This window comes from Pteropus alecto, unplaced genomic scaffold (genome assembly GCF_000325575.1).
Source record: "Pteropus alecto unplaced genomic scaffold, ASM32557v1 scaffold98, whole genome shotgun sequence".
NCBI lineage: Eukaryota > Metazoa > Chordata > Mammalia > Chiroptera > Pteropodidae > Pteropus > Pteropus alecto.
In genome coordinates this window covers 13993377-14008056 of record NW_006443570.1, presented here as the reverse complement: position 1 = coordinate 14008056, position 14680 = coordinate 13993377, and the positions used below count along the sequence as shown (strand labels likewise).

General features: G+C 43.4%; 1 protein-coding gene across 1 annotated transcript in view; it reads left to right on the top strand.

Moving 5' to 3' along the window:
* MYO19 (myosin XIX) overlaps positions 1-14680 on the top strand; it is a 33655-nt gene that overhangs the window by 690 nt on the left and 18285 nt on the right. Inside the window, 10 exon segments of the mRNA XM_006924915.3 lie at positions 110-266; positions 1487-1580; positions 4394-4529; positions 4873-5021; positions 6518-6631; positions 10947-11079; positions 11739-11808; positions 12375-12477; positions 13096-13192; positions 13331-13407. Of these exon segments, the coding sequence (XP_006924977.1) occupies positions 1569-1580; positions 4394-4529; positions 4873-5021; positions 6518-6631; positions 10947-11079; positions 11739-11808; positions 12375-12477; positions 13096-13192; positions 13331-13407 (891 nt within the window). The 5' untranslated portion in view covers positions 110-266; positions 1487-1568.

Here is a 14680-nt window from a genome sequence, read left to right as displayed (position 1 = left end):
TCAGAGCCCGAGAAAGAACCTGAGATTGCGGAGAAGGAGGAGCTGGCGATCAGGCTGCCGCTTGCCTTGATGTTTCATCTATTCATTACCGTCTCCTTCCTGCCCACAGTGGTCACACCCTTTCCAGAACTTCTTGGCTGGTAAGCACGAAGCCGACTGGGAGCTAGAGGTCGGAGTACTAGAGAAAACCGCTCTAATCTGACTTGCCTCTGCCTGGGAGCTGACGCTGCAAGGAATAACCAACATTTGCAAAGCACTCTCAACAGGTACTAACTAGCCCATTTGATCCTGAACTCTGCATCGTGAGGTCTGGATATTAGTATTCTGTTTTGCAAAAGTGGAAATAAAGCTTAGACAGCTCTAGTGATGTGCATCCGAAGGGGCATGGGATTTGGATTCTGACCCCACCTGCTGTGCTCCGCCTCGGTCCTCTCTAAGATGAACTTTCAGTTGAGAAAGTTTGTTCTCCTTGAGTTCTGGCGTCCTCTGCATGAATCTCCCTTGGACTGGAGACAGTCAGTATCCAGGGTGAATGTCCAACACAATCCTGATGCCCTTCTCAGCCTGAGTTACCCATTTTCCTATTTCCATGGAAATTCCTATCCTTGAGTTCTTTCAAAGGCTAGATGTATTCAGAGCCTCAGGAAAGTCTTCACCAGGGTTAATCCATTACAGACACCCCTCATCCTCATCCCTCCTTGCTGGGGCAGTGTAAGGCCTGGGAAATTGAGTCTGGGGGTCATTTACAGTTTTTCAGAGATTGGCCTAGGCCCAGCCTCACAATACCCCATCTCTCAGACCGATCCCCCTCCTCTGAAATCCTCGCCCTTCTTAAAATCGACACTGGATTGTTCCACCTGATTAGTGCCCCCAAATATTGTTGGTTTTGCTAACAAAATTCTCCCTGAAAGTGAATATTCAGATTTGTACTTTGTAAGGTGCTTCCAATCCATGACCTCATTGACCTTCACAACTACTTCTTGTGAGATAAATTTTACTGTCTCCATTTTCAAGATGAGAAATCAGTGGGCCAGGAAAGTGATGTGACTTACAATGAATGACTGAGCTGTGATTTCCCTCCCACACAACAGCTTTCCTGGAGCATCAAGTTGACTCCAGCCTCCCACCCCGCCAACTATTGGCTATACTAAAATAGGATATTTCTTTCTAGTGGAGAGGGTAGAGCGCAAGGCTTCTCTGTCTCCCGGTGTCTTCATCCTCCATGTCATACTGACCCAGAAGAGTTGCAGCCCCATTTCAAATCCCTATAGTAAAACTAATCCCAGAGAAGCCCAGGGAACCTCCAGAAGCTCTCGTAAAAGTTTCCCCTCTTCCCTAATTGGCAGGGACAGGAAAGACTCTCCCTTCTCTGCCCAGGCTCACTCTGGTTCTCATTTTGATTCCTTCTGCTTGTTGAGAGGAGTGAGTCACCCTGGAGAAGCTCTCACCTGTGCTTGTGGCCCTTGTCTTCTCTCTCATGCCACAGGCTCTGGAATGACTCATCTCAGATTCCTCCAGAACTGAGCCCTTTGCTGGACCCATGACCTGGCTGACCACATTGAAGCAAGATGCTCCAGCAGGTAAAACTTCACCCTTAGAAACCCAGGCCCCTTCCCATCTTTTGCTTGTCTGAATGAAGTTTCACTGTCCTGACCTGGAAAGGAGGGAAAGACCTCTTAAAGGTCTTTTCTTTCTTCAGATAGTTATTCCAATGCCTTTCACCTGTTGTCAAGAACCTCTTCCTGATATCAATTTTGAATCTCTTGTTGTATTTTTTAGCTCTTTCCCCTGGGATGGGTAAGGGAATCCTGAGGGCACTTTGGTGACCTCACAAGCCTAACTAGTAAGGAGGTCCTGAGAGATGTCCCTGCCATCCTAAATTGTTGAAGTACAGTGGAAGCCTGGAGCTTCCAAAAGGAGGTGTTCCTTGAAGCTGAGTCTTAAAGAATAAGTAGGAATTAGCCAAGTGGAGAAAGAAAACAAGCAGTCCAGGCAAAGAGGTCTGCCTGTGCAAAAATGTGGGAGATGAACTATGTGGCAATAGAGAAGGATTCTGATGAATGGATCAGCGGGTGCATGGGTTACTATTGGGATATGAAACCTACCCTTAGTCCCGAACTTTTTGCCCCTCTGAAAAGGCTACTATGGCCCCAGGCCTGCAGGATTCCAAATTACCCTTCACTGTAGAACCTCATCTCATACCCATAACATCCCTCACATGCAGCTCTTGGTCCAGAGAGATAATTGCCGAGTAGATAATTGCCGAGTTTTTATTTACTAAGTGTTGCCAGGCACTGGGCTGAGGCAGATATTTAAGATGATACCTGCCCTCAAGGAACTCATGGTCTAGTGGAGTCCTAGGTAGTAAATTCCTGAGATTCAGCAGTGCCTGAGTGTGAGGCCAGCCAGCCTCAAGGGAGCCATGGTAGACACCACTGCTTGACCTTTCAGTCTTTTGGCTCATGAAACGGGCTTGAAGGCTAGAGAGAGGCAGGATAGATGTCTGCTCTGGACTTTTTATTGTTTGTTTTTAACTTTTTTTCTTATTAAAATAGCAGTAATGTTCATTATCATAGTAGCAGCTACTCTCTGTTGAGCCTTTGCTATGTAGTAGGCACTATGCTAGCATTTTACACATGTAATTTTGTTTAGTCCTTGAGAAAGATACAGTATTATATACAGTGCTATTATGTCCTCATTTTGGATAAAGGGCTCAGAGAGGTTAAGTGACTTATTCAAGGTCACATTCATTATAAGAAATGTGGAAAATAATAGATAAGCAAAAAAGAACATTAAGATTAACCATGATTGTACTACCTAAAAATAACCAACATTTTAGAGAGTATCTTAGACTTTTTTTTCACCTATATATATTTTAAAAACATTTTCAAGGTATCATACTTTTTTGAAACCTGCTTTATTACATTATAAGGATATTCTATAAGCTGTCTACTACTTGGAAATTTGTGTTTTCACCTTTTTACAGTTATAAATGTTTCTATGTATACCGAACATTTTTATGGCCTTTATGTAGGATCATTTTTTAGAAGCAGAATTGCAGGCTTAAGCGACACATATAGTTTTAAGGCCCTTGATAGATTATTGCCTAATTAGAACAGCTGCTCTTAAAAGAATACCAGCTAACTTTTGGGGGCATATACCAGGTGCCTTTTTAAAATATTTTATGCATTTATTAGCATCTCTGACATGGGTGCTACCACCATTCCCATTTTACAGATGGGGAAAGTTGAAGCACAAAGATTTAAAAATTTACATAAGATTATACAACTAGTAAGTGGAAGAATCAGGATTCAAACCCAGGCAGTCTAGCATGCAAGTTCAGGCTCCTGATCATTATACTCGGCTGCCTCTGGTTGGATCAGAGCTGTTCATAAATTATGGGTGGGTTTGTGAGTAATTTTTTTCCCCCACTAAAGCAGAAGGATTTGCATGGTTCAGCCATGCTCTTATGCACTTATTCTGGAAGCCAAGAGCCTGACTTGTGCTTTTGTGGACCCAAGTTCAGAGAAGAGGCAACATCTTTGGAAAAAAAACTGTTACTGGGCTTCTCAGATGACACTTGCTACCTTGAGGGGTTTGAACTTGTATGGCTCACTAGTCTCATTGGAAACTCATGCATTTTTCCTCCAAAAGCAAATTTCAGCCAGGTTACTGTCTTCTATTCCCACCCCATTTTCCTTACAGCCCTGGGAGACTAGAGGAGAAAAAGAGAGAGGAAACATGTGGAAAGTGTTGGCACCAAGCATGGGCAAGGGAGAGGTTTTCCCTTGGTGCCTATTCTTGACCTCATCTGACTTCTGAGCCAGCGCAGAGGAAACTAATTATGTAATGAGCCGGCTTAAATTTAAGCCCCAAGAGGCAAGTGATGAAAGCATGAGGCTACCTTACAGCTGATTTTTCATCTCAAGTTGAATGGTTTCTTTCAAAAAAGGCCTAAACCATGGTTCTTTTCCTTTGTGATATTCCTATAGCAGCCCTCCACCATGGGTCCCACCTCTGCCAGGCCCAGTAAGGCTAGTAGCTGGCCAGCCTGGAAGCTGGAGCTCAGGCATAGGAGAGGGGATACCACTTATTGATTTATTGAGTGCATACTGTGTGCCAGGCACTAAGTGCTTTGTATATCTCTTCTTACTTTTCTTCTCCATGGCCCTGTGAACTGGATTTATTTTCCTTATTTACAAATAAGCTGGTTCAGAGAGGTTAAGTAACTTACCTAGGCTCTTAGGCCTGGTAAGCGGCAGATCTGAAATTTGAGCCCAACCATACTATGATGCTAGAGGCCTTTTGTCTTTCTACTGTATAGGCCTCCACCTCTACAGAGCTGCCAGCTGGTCTGAGCCCCAGCTCTCCTGGCCTTGTTATTCCCTCCCAGGTGAATGGCCACAGTTCAGGTCCCAATGCCCATGGTGGAGAACTCAGAGAAGACTTGCAGGAGTTCCTGGGCCAGGACACCCCATTGCACCTGCTGGATGACCTCACCAAGGTGAATCCTGTGACACTAGAGACAGGTATGGGCCTCCTCCTCTAGAGTGCCATCTCCAAGAGGGTGGAGGTATGGTTTAGGTATTTAGCACAGCTTCCCCTGGCCAGACTGAGGCAGGCAGGACTCCTGACCTGGAGCCAGATCAGCTGTTCCAGACCTGCCTGGCAGCTGCACCTGGGCTCTCAGCACAGACTTTGCTCCAGATTTGGCATTCATCTTAATTAGATCTTGTGCCTATTCATCAGGGAGCTGCTGGGATCTAATGGCTCTTGGCTAATTGCAGAGGGAGCACTGTTAGGTGGATGTTTGTCTGTGTGTACTTGTGTCTACTTTTGAGCTAGAGTTTGCTAAAGGCACCTTTGCCTCAGTCCTGAGGTGTTTGCAGGCCCGGTACATGGCAGACACATTCTACACCAATGCTGGCTGCACCCTGGTGGCTCTGAACCCCTTCAAGCCCGTCCCTCAGCTCTACTTGCCAGAGCTGATGAAAGAGTACCATGCTGCTCCTCAGCCCCAGGTAAGACTCAGCTACTTCCTGGGCCTGAGGGCTCCCCTACCTTATCTACTGCCTCTCTACCCAACAGCCCTCTCCCACCTAGGCCTCTTTGCAGCTTCTCTGTCTTTATCCATCGATTCACCAGCCATGCAGTTATTCAAAACCTGCCAGTACCACAGCCCTGCCCACTAGGATCTCGAAGAATTTTGGACACATGACTGTGATACAAAGTAGGAGATAAATAAATATTTGTTTAACTGAGTTTGGAACCTGAAATAAGGCCATAGGACAAAGTATTTTTTCTTTTTTGTGACTATTAATAGGAAAGGATTTACAAAGTGTATTTCTGTATTTAACAAACCACTTTTTCGGAAAAGAATAAAATTACATGTGATAAGGATTGCCCTAGAAAATTCAGCATACGTTCATCTAGGAGAATGGTAAATTCTGATGGGGATGGGGATGGGAGTGGTGCAGGCAGGGAATAGACTAGTTGTGTCCGGGGAGAGGCAAGGTCAGACTTGCTGGTGGGAGGGGGCTGTTGAGTAGAGAGGCAGTAGATGAGGTAGGAAGAGAAATAAGCTGAGGCTGGTGCTGAAGGGTCTGAAGCACCACAGTAGGCAGAGAGAGTTCGCAAAGCTTCACCAGGAGTGGAGGTGGGACTAAATGGAGCCTACTGTGGGGATAATTACTCTGGAAGTTGGGGAAGTTGTGTTCAGGAAGGTGAGACAGGAAGCAAGGAGAACAGTTGGAGGCTTTGTAACAGTCCAGGTGACTGGGGCAAAAGCAGACTGAGAGACTGCTCTGACACCATCCAAAACTATATATTCTCCAGGAAGCTGTGGGCAAGTGATCATTGCTGGGTGGGCAGTGTTAGGCTGACTAGGCATTATGCAGATGGCCTGGCCCTCCAGAAACTCATGCGTGGTTAAATGTCCAAGTGGAATCCATGTGAAGTCTGTCCTAAGAGCCCATATCTAAACTGTCTGCCTCCTCAAAGGCAGAAGCCATGTCACTGTCCCTTCTGTTTCCCCAGTGCCCAGCTTGATGCCCAGCACATTGAGGATAACATTTGGTGATGGAAAAGAGAACAGTACCCTTGAGATTCAAATCACACTTGCTATGCACTTACTATCTGAGTGGCCTCAGAAAGGTTCTTTAACCCCTCAGAACCTCAGATTTCTCATTTAAAAAATAGGGTTAGCTAGCCAACTAATGCACAGACTTCTTAGGCAGTAACTTGGAAGAAAGTTCTCTGCAAACTGCAAAGTACTATAACGTAAAATAATAAAGAGCAGAATAAAACTATTAAGATAAGATAGGAGGATGATGTGTTCAAGGCCAGCACTGCTTCCAGACTGAGAGAAGATGAGTGGGTAAAGGCGCAGTTGGGCCTAACACTGTTATATCTAGGAAATTTTTCTAGAGGAAGCCTCCCTATCTCAGCCATCATTGGATTAACCACTCCTTAAAGACAGGCATTTCCTCATGTGACCTTTCACCCCTTCATGTTTCAGAAACTGAAGCCCCACATCTTCACCGTGGGTGAACAGACCTACAGAAATGTCAAGAGCCTGATCGAGCCAGTCAACCAATCTATTGTTGTCAGTGGAGAGAGTGGTGCTGGAAAGGTAGGAGGGCCTCTTTCCCACCCTGTCAGCTTCGTGACTTGGCTGGGTGAACAGAGAGGCAGGGAGTCGTTTGTTTCACTCATTTAGTTTCTATATGCCTATTGCTAAATTATTACCAAACTTGTCACCAGAGCTTTTCCAGCCTATCTAACTGGCAAGAACATCAGGTCTTCCCCCCGCCCCCCACCCCACAATGCCCTTCCGAGAGCTCTCAGATCATCTACTCCAGTCTGGACTGGTGGCTGCCTAGGACTGCTGCCATACAGCTATTACCTGGGAGCTTTCTGCTTCACTCTAGGGATCAAGATTACCCTCTGTCCCATAATAAATCCTCCATTGCTGGAACCCATGGCTTCTGCTGCTTTTACTGCCTTGTTTTTATGGAGCGCATCCTTTAGTAGCTTCCTGACAAAAGTGGTAAATGAAAGGCAAATTTTTGCATTATTGCACATCTAAAAATGTTTATTCCACTTCAAATTTGATATGTTGTCTAGGTTTTATAATTGCACATTGGAAATCATTTCATTTCCAAATTTAGAAGTTTTTTTTTTATGTGTTATTTTGAATGTTGCTGTTGAGAATCCCAATCCATAGTGATTTGTTTTTCCTTTCCAAAAGCTTTTGGGGTCTTATTTTTCTCTGCATAGGTATTAAAATTCACAGTGATGGATCTTGGCATGGTCTTTTTTCACCTACTATGCTGGATACTTTGTTGTGGGTCTTTTTAATTTGGAAATTCATGTTTTTTTGGGGGGAAATTTTTTTTTATTATATCTAATCATTTAATCCCCTCTGTTTTCTCTTTCTGGAGCTCCTGTTAATAGGGAATTTGATTGTCTAATATCTTTCTCACCTATTCTATCTCTTAGCATTTTGTTCTATCTTCTAGGAGATGTTCTCTACCTTTCACTTTTTTTTTTTTGCCTCTTAAAAAATACCTTTCAATTTTCTTGAATTTAGAATTTTTTTTCTTCCTTGTTCTCTGAATATTGTTTTTCCCCCAGCATCTTATTTCATAGGTTTAGTGTGTTCTCTTATCCTTGAGAGTATTTCATGATTTTTACTTGTCTTCTCTTTACATTAACTCTTTTAGCTCCTTTTCCTGCGATTGTTGTTGTCATTCATGTAAAAAATTTATGTAAAAGAACTTTATCAAATAGTTAATGATCCTTGAATTTCTGTTCATACTTAATAATAAGGCATTAAGCAACTGATTAGAATCTCTCTGTTAATGTATAGGAGGCCTCACTATAAGTAGCTTTCTAAACTTGTGGGACCATGAGTGTTTGTAACTTTTCTTACAAGTTTGTCAGTGTCTCCAGAATATTTTTCCAATCTCTTCATCAGAGAGATGGAAACTATAAATATTTAAATGGAAATGATAAAAATTTAAAACATGATGAACAGTTTCTTTATGCTTATCAGCAGACTAGACATGCAGAAGAATACATCAGTGAACTTGACAGTAGGTCAATAGAAATCCAAATTGAAAAATAAAGTGCATTCAAGAGCTGTGATACAATATCAAATTGTTTACCATACTTGTAATTGGTGTCCCAGGAGAAAGAGAACATGAGTCAGAAGTAATATCTTACAAACTTAACAAAAGATGGCAAGTACAGATCCTAGAAGTTCAGGAAACACTAAGCTAGATGAAACAAAGAATACACCTAAACACATAGTCAGATTGCTGCAAACCAAATGTAAAGAGAAAATCTTAAAGCCAGGAAACTAAACATTACGTAAAGAGAAACAAAGAATGACAACAGGCATCTTGTCAAAAACTGCAAGCCCAAAGATAATGGAGTGACATCTTTAAAGTGCTGAAAGAAAATATCTGTCAACCTAGAATTCTATTACTAGCAAAACTGTCTTTCAAAAATGAAAGTGAAATAAAGACTTTCAGAGAAAAGTTAGGGAATTAATTGCCAGCAGATCCGTACTACAAGAAATATTAAAGGAGGTTTTTTAGGCCAAAGGAACATGAAACCCAGTGAATATTTAGGTTGATACAAAGGAATAAAGAATACTGGAGATGTAAAAAATTATTTTATCTCTTTAAAAATAATTTACTCTAAAACAAAAATGGTAACAGTTTATTGTGGAGATACAATAGAATCTAAAAGTACTAAATTCAACTTTAAGCAATAAAAAAAGTAACAAAGATCACAAAGAACAAATCGAAAAGAAATAAGATGGTCTACGGCCATGCCATCCTGAACACACCCAATCCTGTCTGATCTCAGAAGCTAAGCAGGGTTAGTACTTGGATGGGAGACCACCTAGGAAGACCGGGTGCTGTAGACATTAAAAAAAGAAAAAGAAAAAAGATGGTAGATTTAAACCCAACCGTAGTAATTATTACATTAAATGTAAATGGACTAAACTTTCCAATTAAAAAACAAAGAATGTCAGATTGGACTTTTTTTTTTTTTTAATAAGACTCAAATTACATGATATCTTTAAGAAACCCAATATAATTATTAAGACATAGATTCAAAGTAAAAAAAAAAAAAATGGGAAAAAGATATACTATTCCAACACTAATCAAAGGAAATTTGAAGTAGTTATGGTAATATGGAAGAAACTAGATTTTAGAACAAGGAATGTTACTAAGGTAAGATGAGACATTTCATAATGATAAATTGGTATATTCATCAAGAAGAAAAAATAATACTAAAGTATATATCTACTAATGATTTCAAAATACACGAAGCAAAAACTGATAGAATTGAAAGCAGAAATAGATAAAATTATAGTTTGAAATTTGAGTGTTTTTTTCAAGTACACATAGAACATTCACCAATGTTGAACGTATTCTGTCATAAAACAAATCTCAATTTGAAAAGATTAAAATCATACAAACTTCTCTATCCTAAGGAGAATAGAACTAGAAATAAATAGAAAATCCCAAAACATTTGGAAATTAAACATTCTTTTAAATGTCCGAAGGGTCAAAGATGAAAACATAAGGGATATTTAGAAAATTGTTGAACTGAATGAAAATGAAAGCACAACTTGTCAAAATTTATGCTTTAAAAATAAAAGCAGTGCCTCCAGAGAAATCTGAAGCATTAAATGCTTATATTAGAAAAGAATAGACAATTCAAATCAATTATCTGAGCTTCTACCTTAAGAAATTTGGGGAGGGGGAGATAGAATAAGGTAAACCCAAAGTAAGCAGAAAAAGGAAATAAAGTGAAAAACCAATAAAATAGATAACAAAAATAATGAGAACTAGGCTATTTTTTAAAAAAGATTAATAAAAAATTGATAACTCTGTATTCAAAGACAGAAAAAGACACAAACTACCAATGTTAGAAATAAAAAAGATATAACTATCTAAATAAAAATCATAACACTGATAAAAGATTATTATGAACAACTTTATTCCAACAAATTCTACAATTTAGATGAAATGGAGAAATATTTTGAAATATACAAAATGTTGAAGCTCATATAACCTGAAGTCTATAAAAGAAATTGAAGTCATAGTTTAAAATCTTTCCACAAAGAAAGCTCCAGTCCCAAGTGGCTTCACTTGTGAATTCTACCAAGTATTTAAGAAAGTAATGTTATTAATTCTACACAATTATTTGAGAAAATAAAAGAGATGGAACATCTCCCACTTCATAGACCTAAAGAATTTACAAAAAAGCTACTGTAACAAGTTGTAGTGAGGTATAGTTTAAGAAAGTGACAGATACAGAGTCAATATATAAAAATCAATTGTATTTCTATGTCCTAGCAACAAATAATTAGAAATTAAAATGAAAATATCTCATTTCAGCTGATTAAAAATAAAACAGTAGAAATTTTATAATTAGATTGCCTGGGTATAAATCAGAGCCCTACTATCATTTACTAGATATATGATCTTTAATAAAATTTAAAATTTTCCCATGGCTCAGTTTCATCATTTTGAAAACATATAATTGCACCTGCACCTATAGACTTGGTAAGAAAATGCATGGAAAGTCTTCTTTGCTCAGAGTAACCAATATCAACTGTGAGCCATCAGAAACACTGAATAACCTGCTGAGGTCAGGCCGTGTTGTCCCTTCTCTGCTCCAGCCCGCCGCGCCCCCCCCGCCCCACCTTGTTTCTCAAATGCATCCTCTGGAAAAGTAAGTACCCCCATTTCACGGAGCGGGGAAGTGCCTCACCTAAAGACATGGTCTAACTCGGCACTCACGCATTTGGTCAGTACTGCCCCTGGTGGAGAAGAGGGTGCTAGTGGGCACCATTCCCTCAGGCAGGCTCAGGAGTTGGGGGGAACTTGGACACAGGTCCCACAGGGCTGTTTCTGCTGCAGACATGGACATCCCGCTCCCTGATGAAGTTCTATGCTGTAGTGGCTGCCTCACCCACATCCTGGGAGAGCCACAAGATCGCAGAGAGGATCGAGCAGCGAATCTTGAACTCCAACCCTGTCATGGAAGCTTTCGGTGAGCTCAGTGTCCTCTGCACAGGACTTCAGTCCCATTTCCTCTGGGATTGCCACCTTCCAGGGAAAGGAGCAGTGAGACTCTCTCTTTGGGGGTTGAAGGATGAGTGTATCATTCACTGCCTTGAACCCCCAGCCTCTTCCCAGGTATCCTTAGCTTCTTTCCAGTAGAGTTACCATCATTTGGTCATCCCCTCCATCTAGCCTAGGCAGATTTAACAGTGATACTGGAGAGGACTTTGTTGCTCACCTAGTCCAAGTCTTGTCCTTCCATACAATTTCCTGATAGTTCAGAGAAGAAGGGGAGTTGTCTAAGGTTGGACCACAATTAGTGTCCATGTCGAAACTCTATGTTGTGCCTTACTGTCTAACTCAATAGTGACAGTTGTTGTTTTTGACTCTTTCTCTTTAAAGACGACAGCCCCTGGCTGCCTAGCCTTGCTCATTTCAGTTCATTGCCAGGAAGTTCTAACTCTTCTGATCACACTTTCCGAAGCCCAAGTGCCCTTTCCCAAGTGTCCTCTGTGACATGGAAACCAATAAAGGGGCCTTTAGGTGACTTGAGGTTAGAGACATGACCCCAGTAGACCTGCGGCCACCTTGACCCATAAGGATTCTATAAACATAGGGGAGTGGTATAAACAGAAGTGTGATCTGTAGGGAATGCGTGCACGCTGAGGAATAACAACAGCAGTCGCTTTGGGAAGTTCATCCAGCTCCAGCTGAACAGGTAATTGCTGCTGCCACCCTGGTTGAAGGGAGGATGGGCAAGGAGTTTGCAAGTGGCTGGGGCAGTCTTCAGCCTGTGCCACCCCTATGGGCAGAACCCTGTACCTCCTGGCATGCACGTACGTGGGGATTCGTTAGGTGCAATGAACCCCAAGGTTGAGCTTTGAACCAAAAGAACTATAACTACTTCAGCCTGAGGGCCCCTGGGGCAGTGTGCTTGTCACCTCCTCTGTATTCCTTCTGACTTCTACCATTGCTTGGGAACTTGTAGTTAAACAGCTCCCTCTCTAGGCCACACCTCTGAGCTTGAAGCTGGGGCTTCTGCTCCTGCCTTGGGATGAAGCAAAATGTACTAAAGCCTTGCCCCCACCCACCTGAGCTGCTCGCAAGAAAATGTCCCAGAACCCCCAAGTACCTATTGAGTGGTCCCTAGTCCTCATGAACCCCATTGGATAAGTTGAAGAGCTTGGGGGCATTGCAAGGTTGTGGTCTGACACACAGTATGTGCCTAATAAATGGTTATGGAATTAGTGGGTAACTAATGGGCTCTGGCCTGCTTGTGCCCAGGGCCCAGCAGATGACCGGAGCCGCAGTCCAGACCTACCTCCTGGAGAAAACTCGAGTGGCCTGCCAGGCGTCCAGTGAGAGGAACTTCCACATCTTCTACCAGGTCTGTGCCAGGTGGGGTCCACAGCTACCCAGATGCAGGGCAAAGATGAGTCTGCCTCTCTTTCCTGCCCACCCTCCCCGCAATGCCTCATGCCTGCCTCTTCACCTGGCTTTCAGTGATGCCATCGCTTATTCCTACAAACTATGCAACACTGCCTCACGCTGGTCCTTGGTTCCCAGGATGGTTTTGGCATGATGGTGTGTTTAACACCCTCAATCAGACCAGAGGTACTGAGGACTCTCTTTAGAATGGCAGCTGTCTCCATCAACAGAATGAGGACTTCCTTGGAGCTGTTCCTCTTCCATAAAACTGGGGGTCCCCCAAGGCATGGATAGTATGTCTCCCTGCTCTAATATTGGGACTGGGGGCTCCCCAGACAGGAGTTTTGCTTTCCTCATCAGACCACAGGCCCCCTCAGCAGGGTGTTTTGCATCAAGTTAACATCCCGAACTGTTTGCTGCTACTTTTGCCTCCATGTCTGCCCTGGGCGCTCTAGAAGGACCTCACAGTCTTGTGATGATGTGACTATTTCTCACTCCTCTCATCCCAACCCCAGGCCTGTGCAGTCCTGGGCTTCCCTCTCACCCCCTGCTCAGCCATCTGTACCCCTTCTCACAGATTTGCAAAGGAGCCAGCGTGGAGGAGAGGCTCCAGTGGCACCTCCCCGAGGGGGCCACCTTCTCCTGGCTGCCCAACCCAGAGAGGACCTTGGAAGGTAGGGGAAGCCTTACCTAGCACCCTGGGCTGGCCCAGCAGCACCCACCCACCTTCTGCTCAGGGCCTCCCTCATTCCCCTCACTGCCCCTGCTGACCTCTGTTCTTGACACTGGACTGTTACTGGATTCCTTTTCAGAGGATTGTTTCGAGGTGACCAGAGAGGCCATGCTTCATTTGGGCATTGACACTCCCACCCAGAACAACATCTTTAAGGTCAGAAGGAAAGCCATGGCACTTATATTTGGCAGAGGTGATGGGCAGCCCCTTCATAGGGCCCTTCTCTGAACTTGTCTCTTTTCCCAAGGATCTAAGACTTTGGGCCCCACTGTGCAGTCTCCAAGGGGGCCACAACCCCTGTGCGTGACTGAGTCTGGACAAAGGGTGGAAACCTGTGCTAGTATAGAACAGCACAGTGATTGACAGAGCTCAGAAGGCAAGGTGCCTGCGTCCGCTATTACTGCAATAATCAGAATAGAGAAATAATGCTGCACATATTTGTCTAGTATGTTAAAATTTAAAAATCATGTTTACACATCTTAACTCACTTGGTTTTTTTAGCAGTCTTTTGTGTTTGGAGATTATTCTCATTTTAAGCTTGAGAAAACTAGAGAGGTAAAGGGACCTGCCCAAGGTCAGACACCACTAAGCCACTAAGTGATATAGATAGAGTTAGTACCAGACGTAGCAATTCTGATTTCCCACTCTCCTCCGCTCCTCTCAGGACATAGTGCTGAGCCAGGTGAGTTGGGGCTCCTCACTCCCCGTAGGGGCCTCCGTTCTCCCATCCTTCTTTATTGACTACCTCCCTGCCCACTCACTTCCTCACCCACCAGAACAACAGGAGAGTGTAGATAGGATATGCTGGCGGCAGAGACAGGAAAGCCACTGTGGGGAGATGGCAGTGCAGTAGAAAGTGACCTCTACCTCCAGATGGGGGCTGCTCAGGCAGAGAGGGGATCATGGCCAGTATGGGCACCGCCAGGCAAGCAGTTGGCCAGAGGGACAGCACAAGTGGACAACACTAGGAGTCTGGACAGGAGTGCTGGCTTGGGGATGGCATGACCCTCTGCTCCAGCCACACTGCCCATTGGGCACAGCAGGCTTCTTTCTACAGCCCCAGAGGGCTCATTCATGTGGATTGTTAAGGCCAAGAGGGCCCTCACTGTATAAACCAAGGTTACAGATCCTCCCCCAGGGCTGCGCTCTCAGAGCCCAACAATGCTGAGAAAGGGCCAAAGGGAGCCTGAGCCAAGCCCCACAAGCCATACAGAAGTAAGCCTGCTCTACAAGAAGCAGGAGTATGTCCCACACTGGCTGCCCTGGGAGGCATTAGAAGTCAGACTAACTGGGTTCTCATTTAACCTCTCCCCTTCTCGTCTCTGTCATGGGCATCATCAGGACACATGCCTCAACGGATGTTGAAAAGATCAAACTCTTGTTTGTAATGTGAATAGAATCATATCTGACAAAGTCATGTAATAAGTAG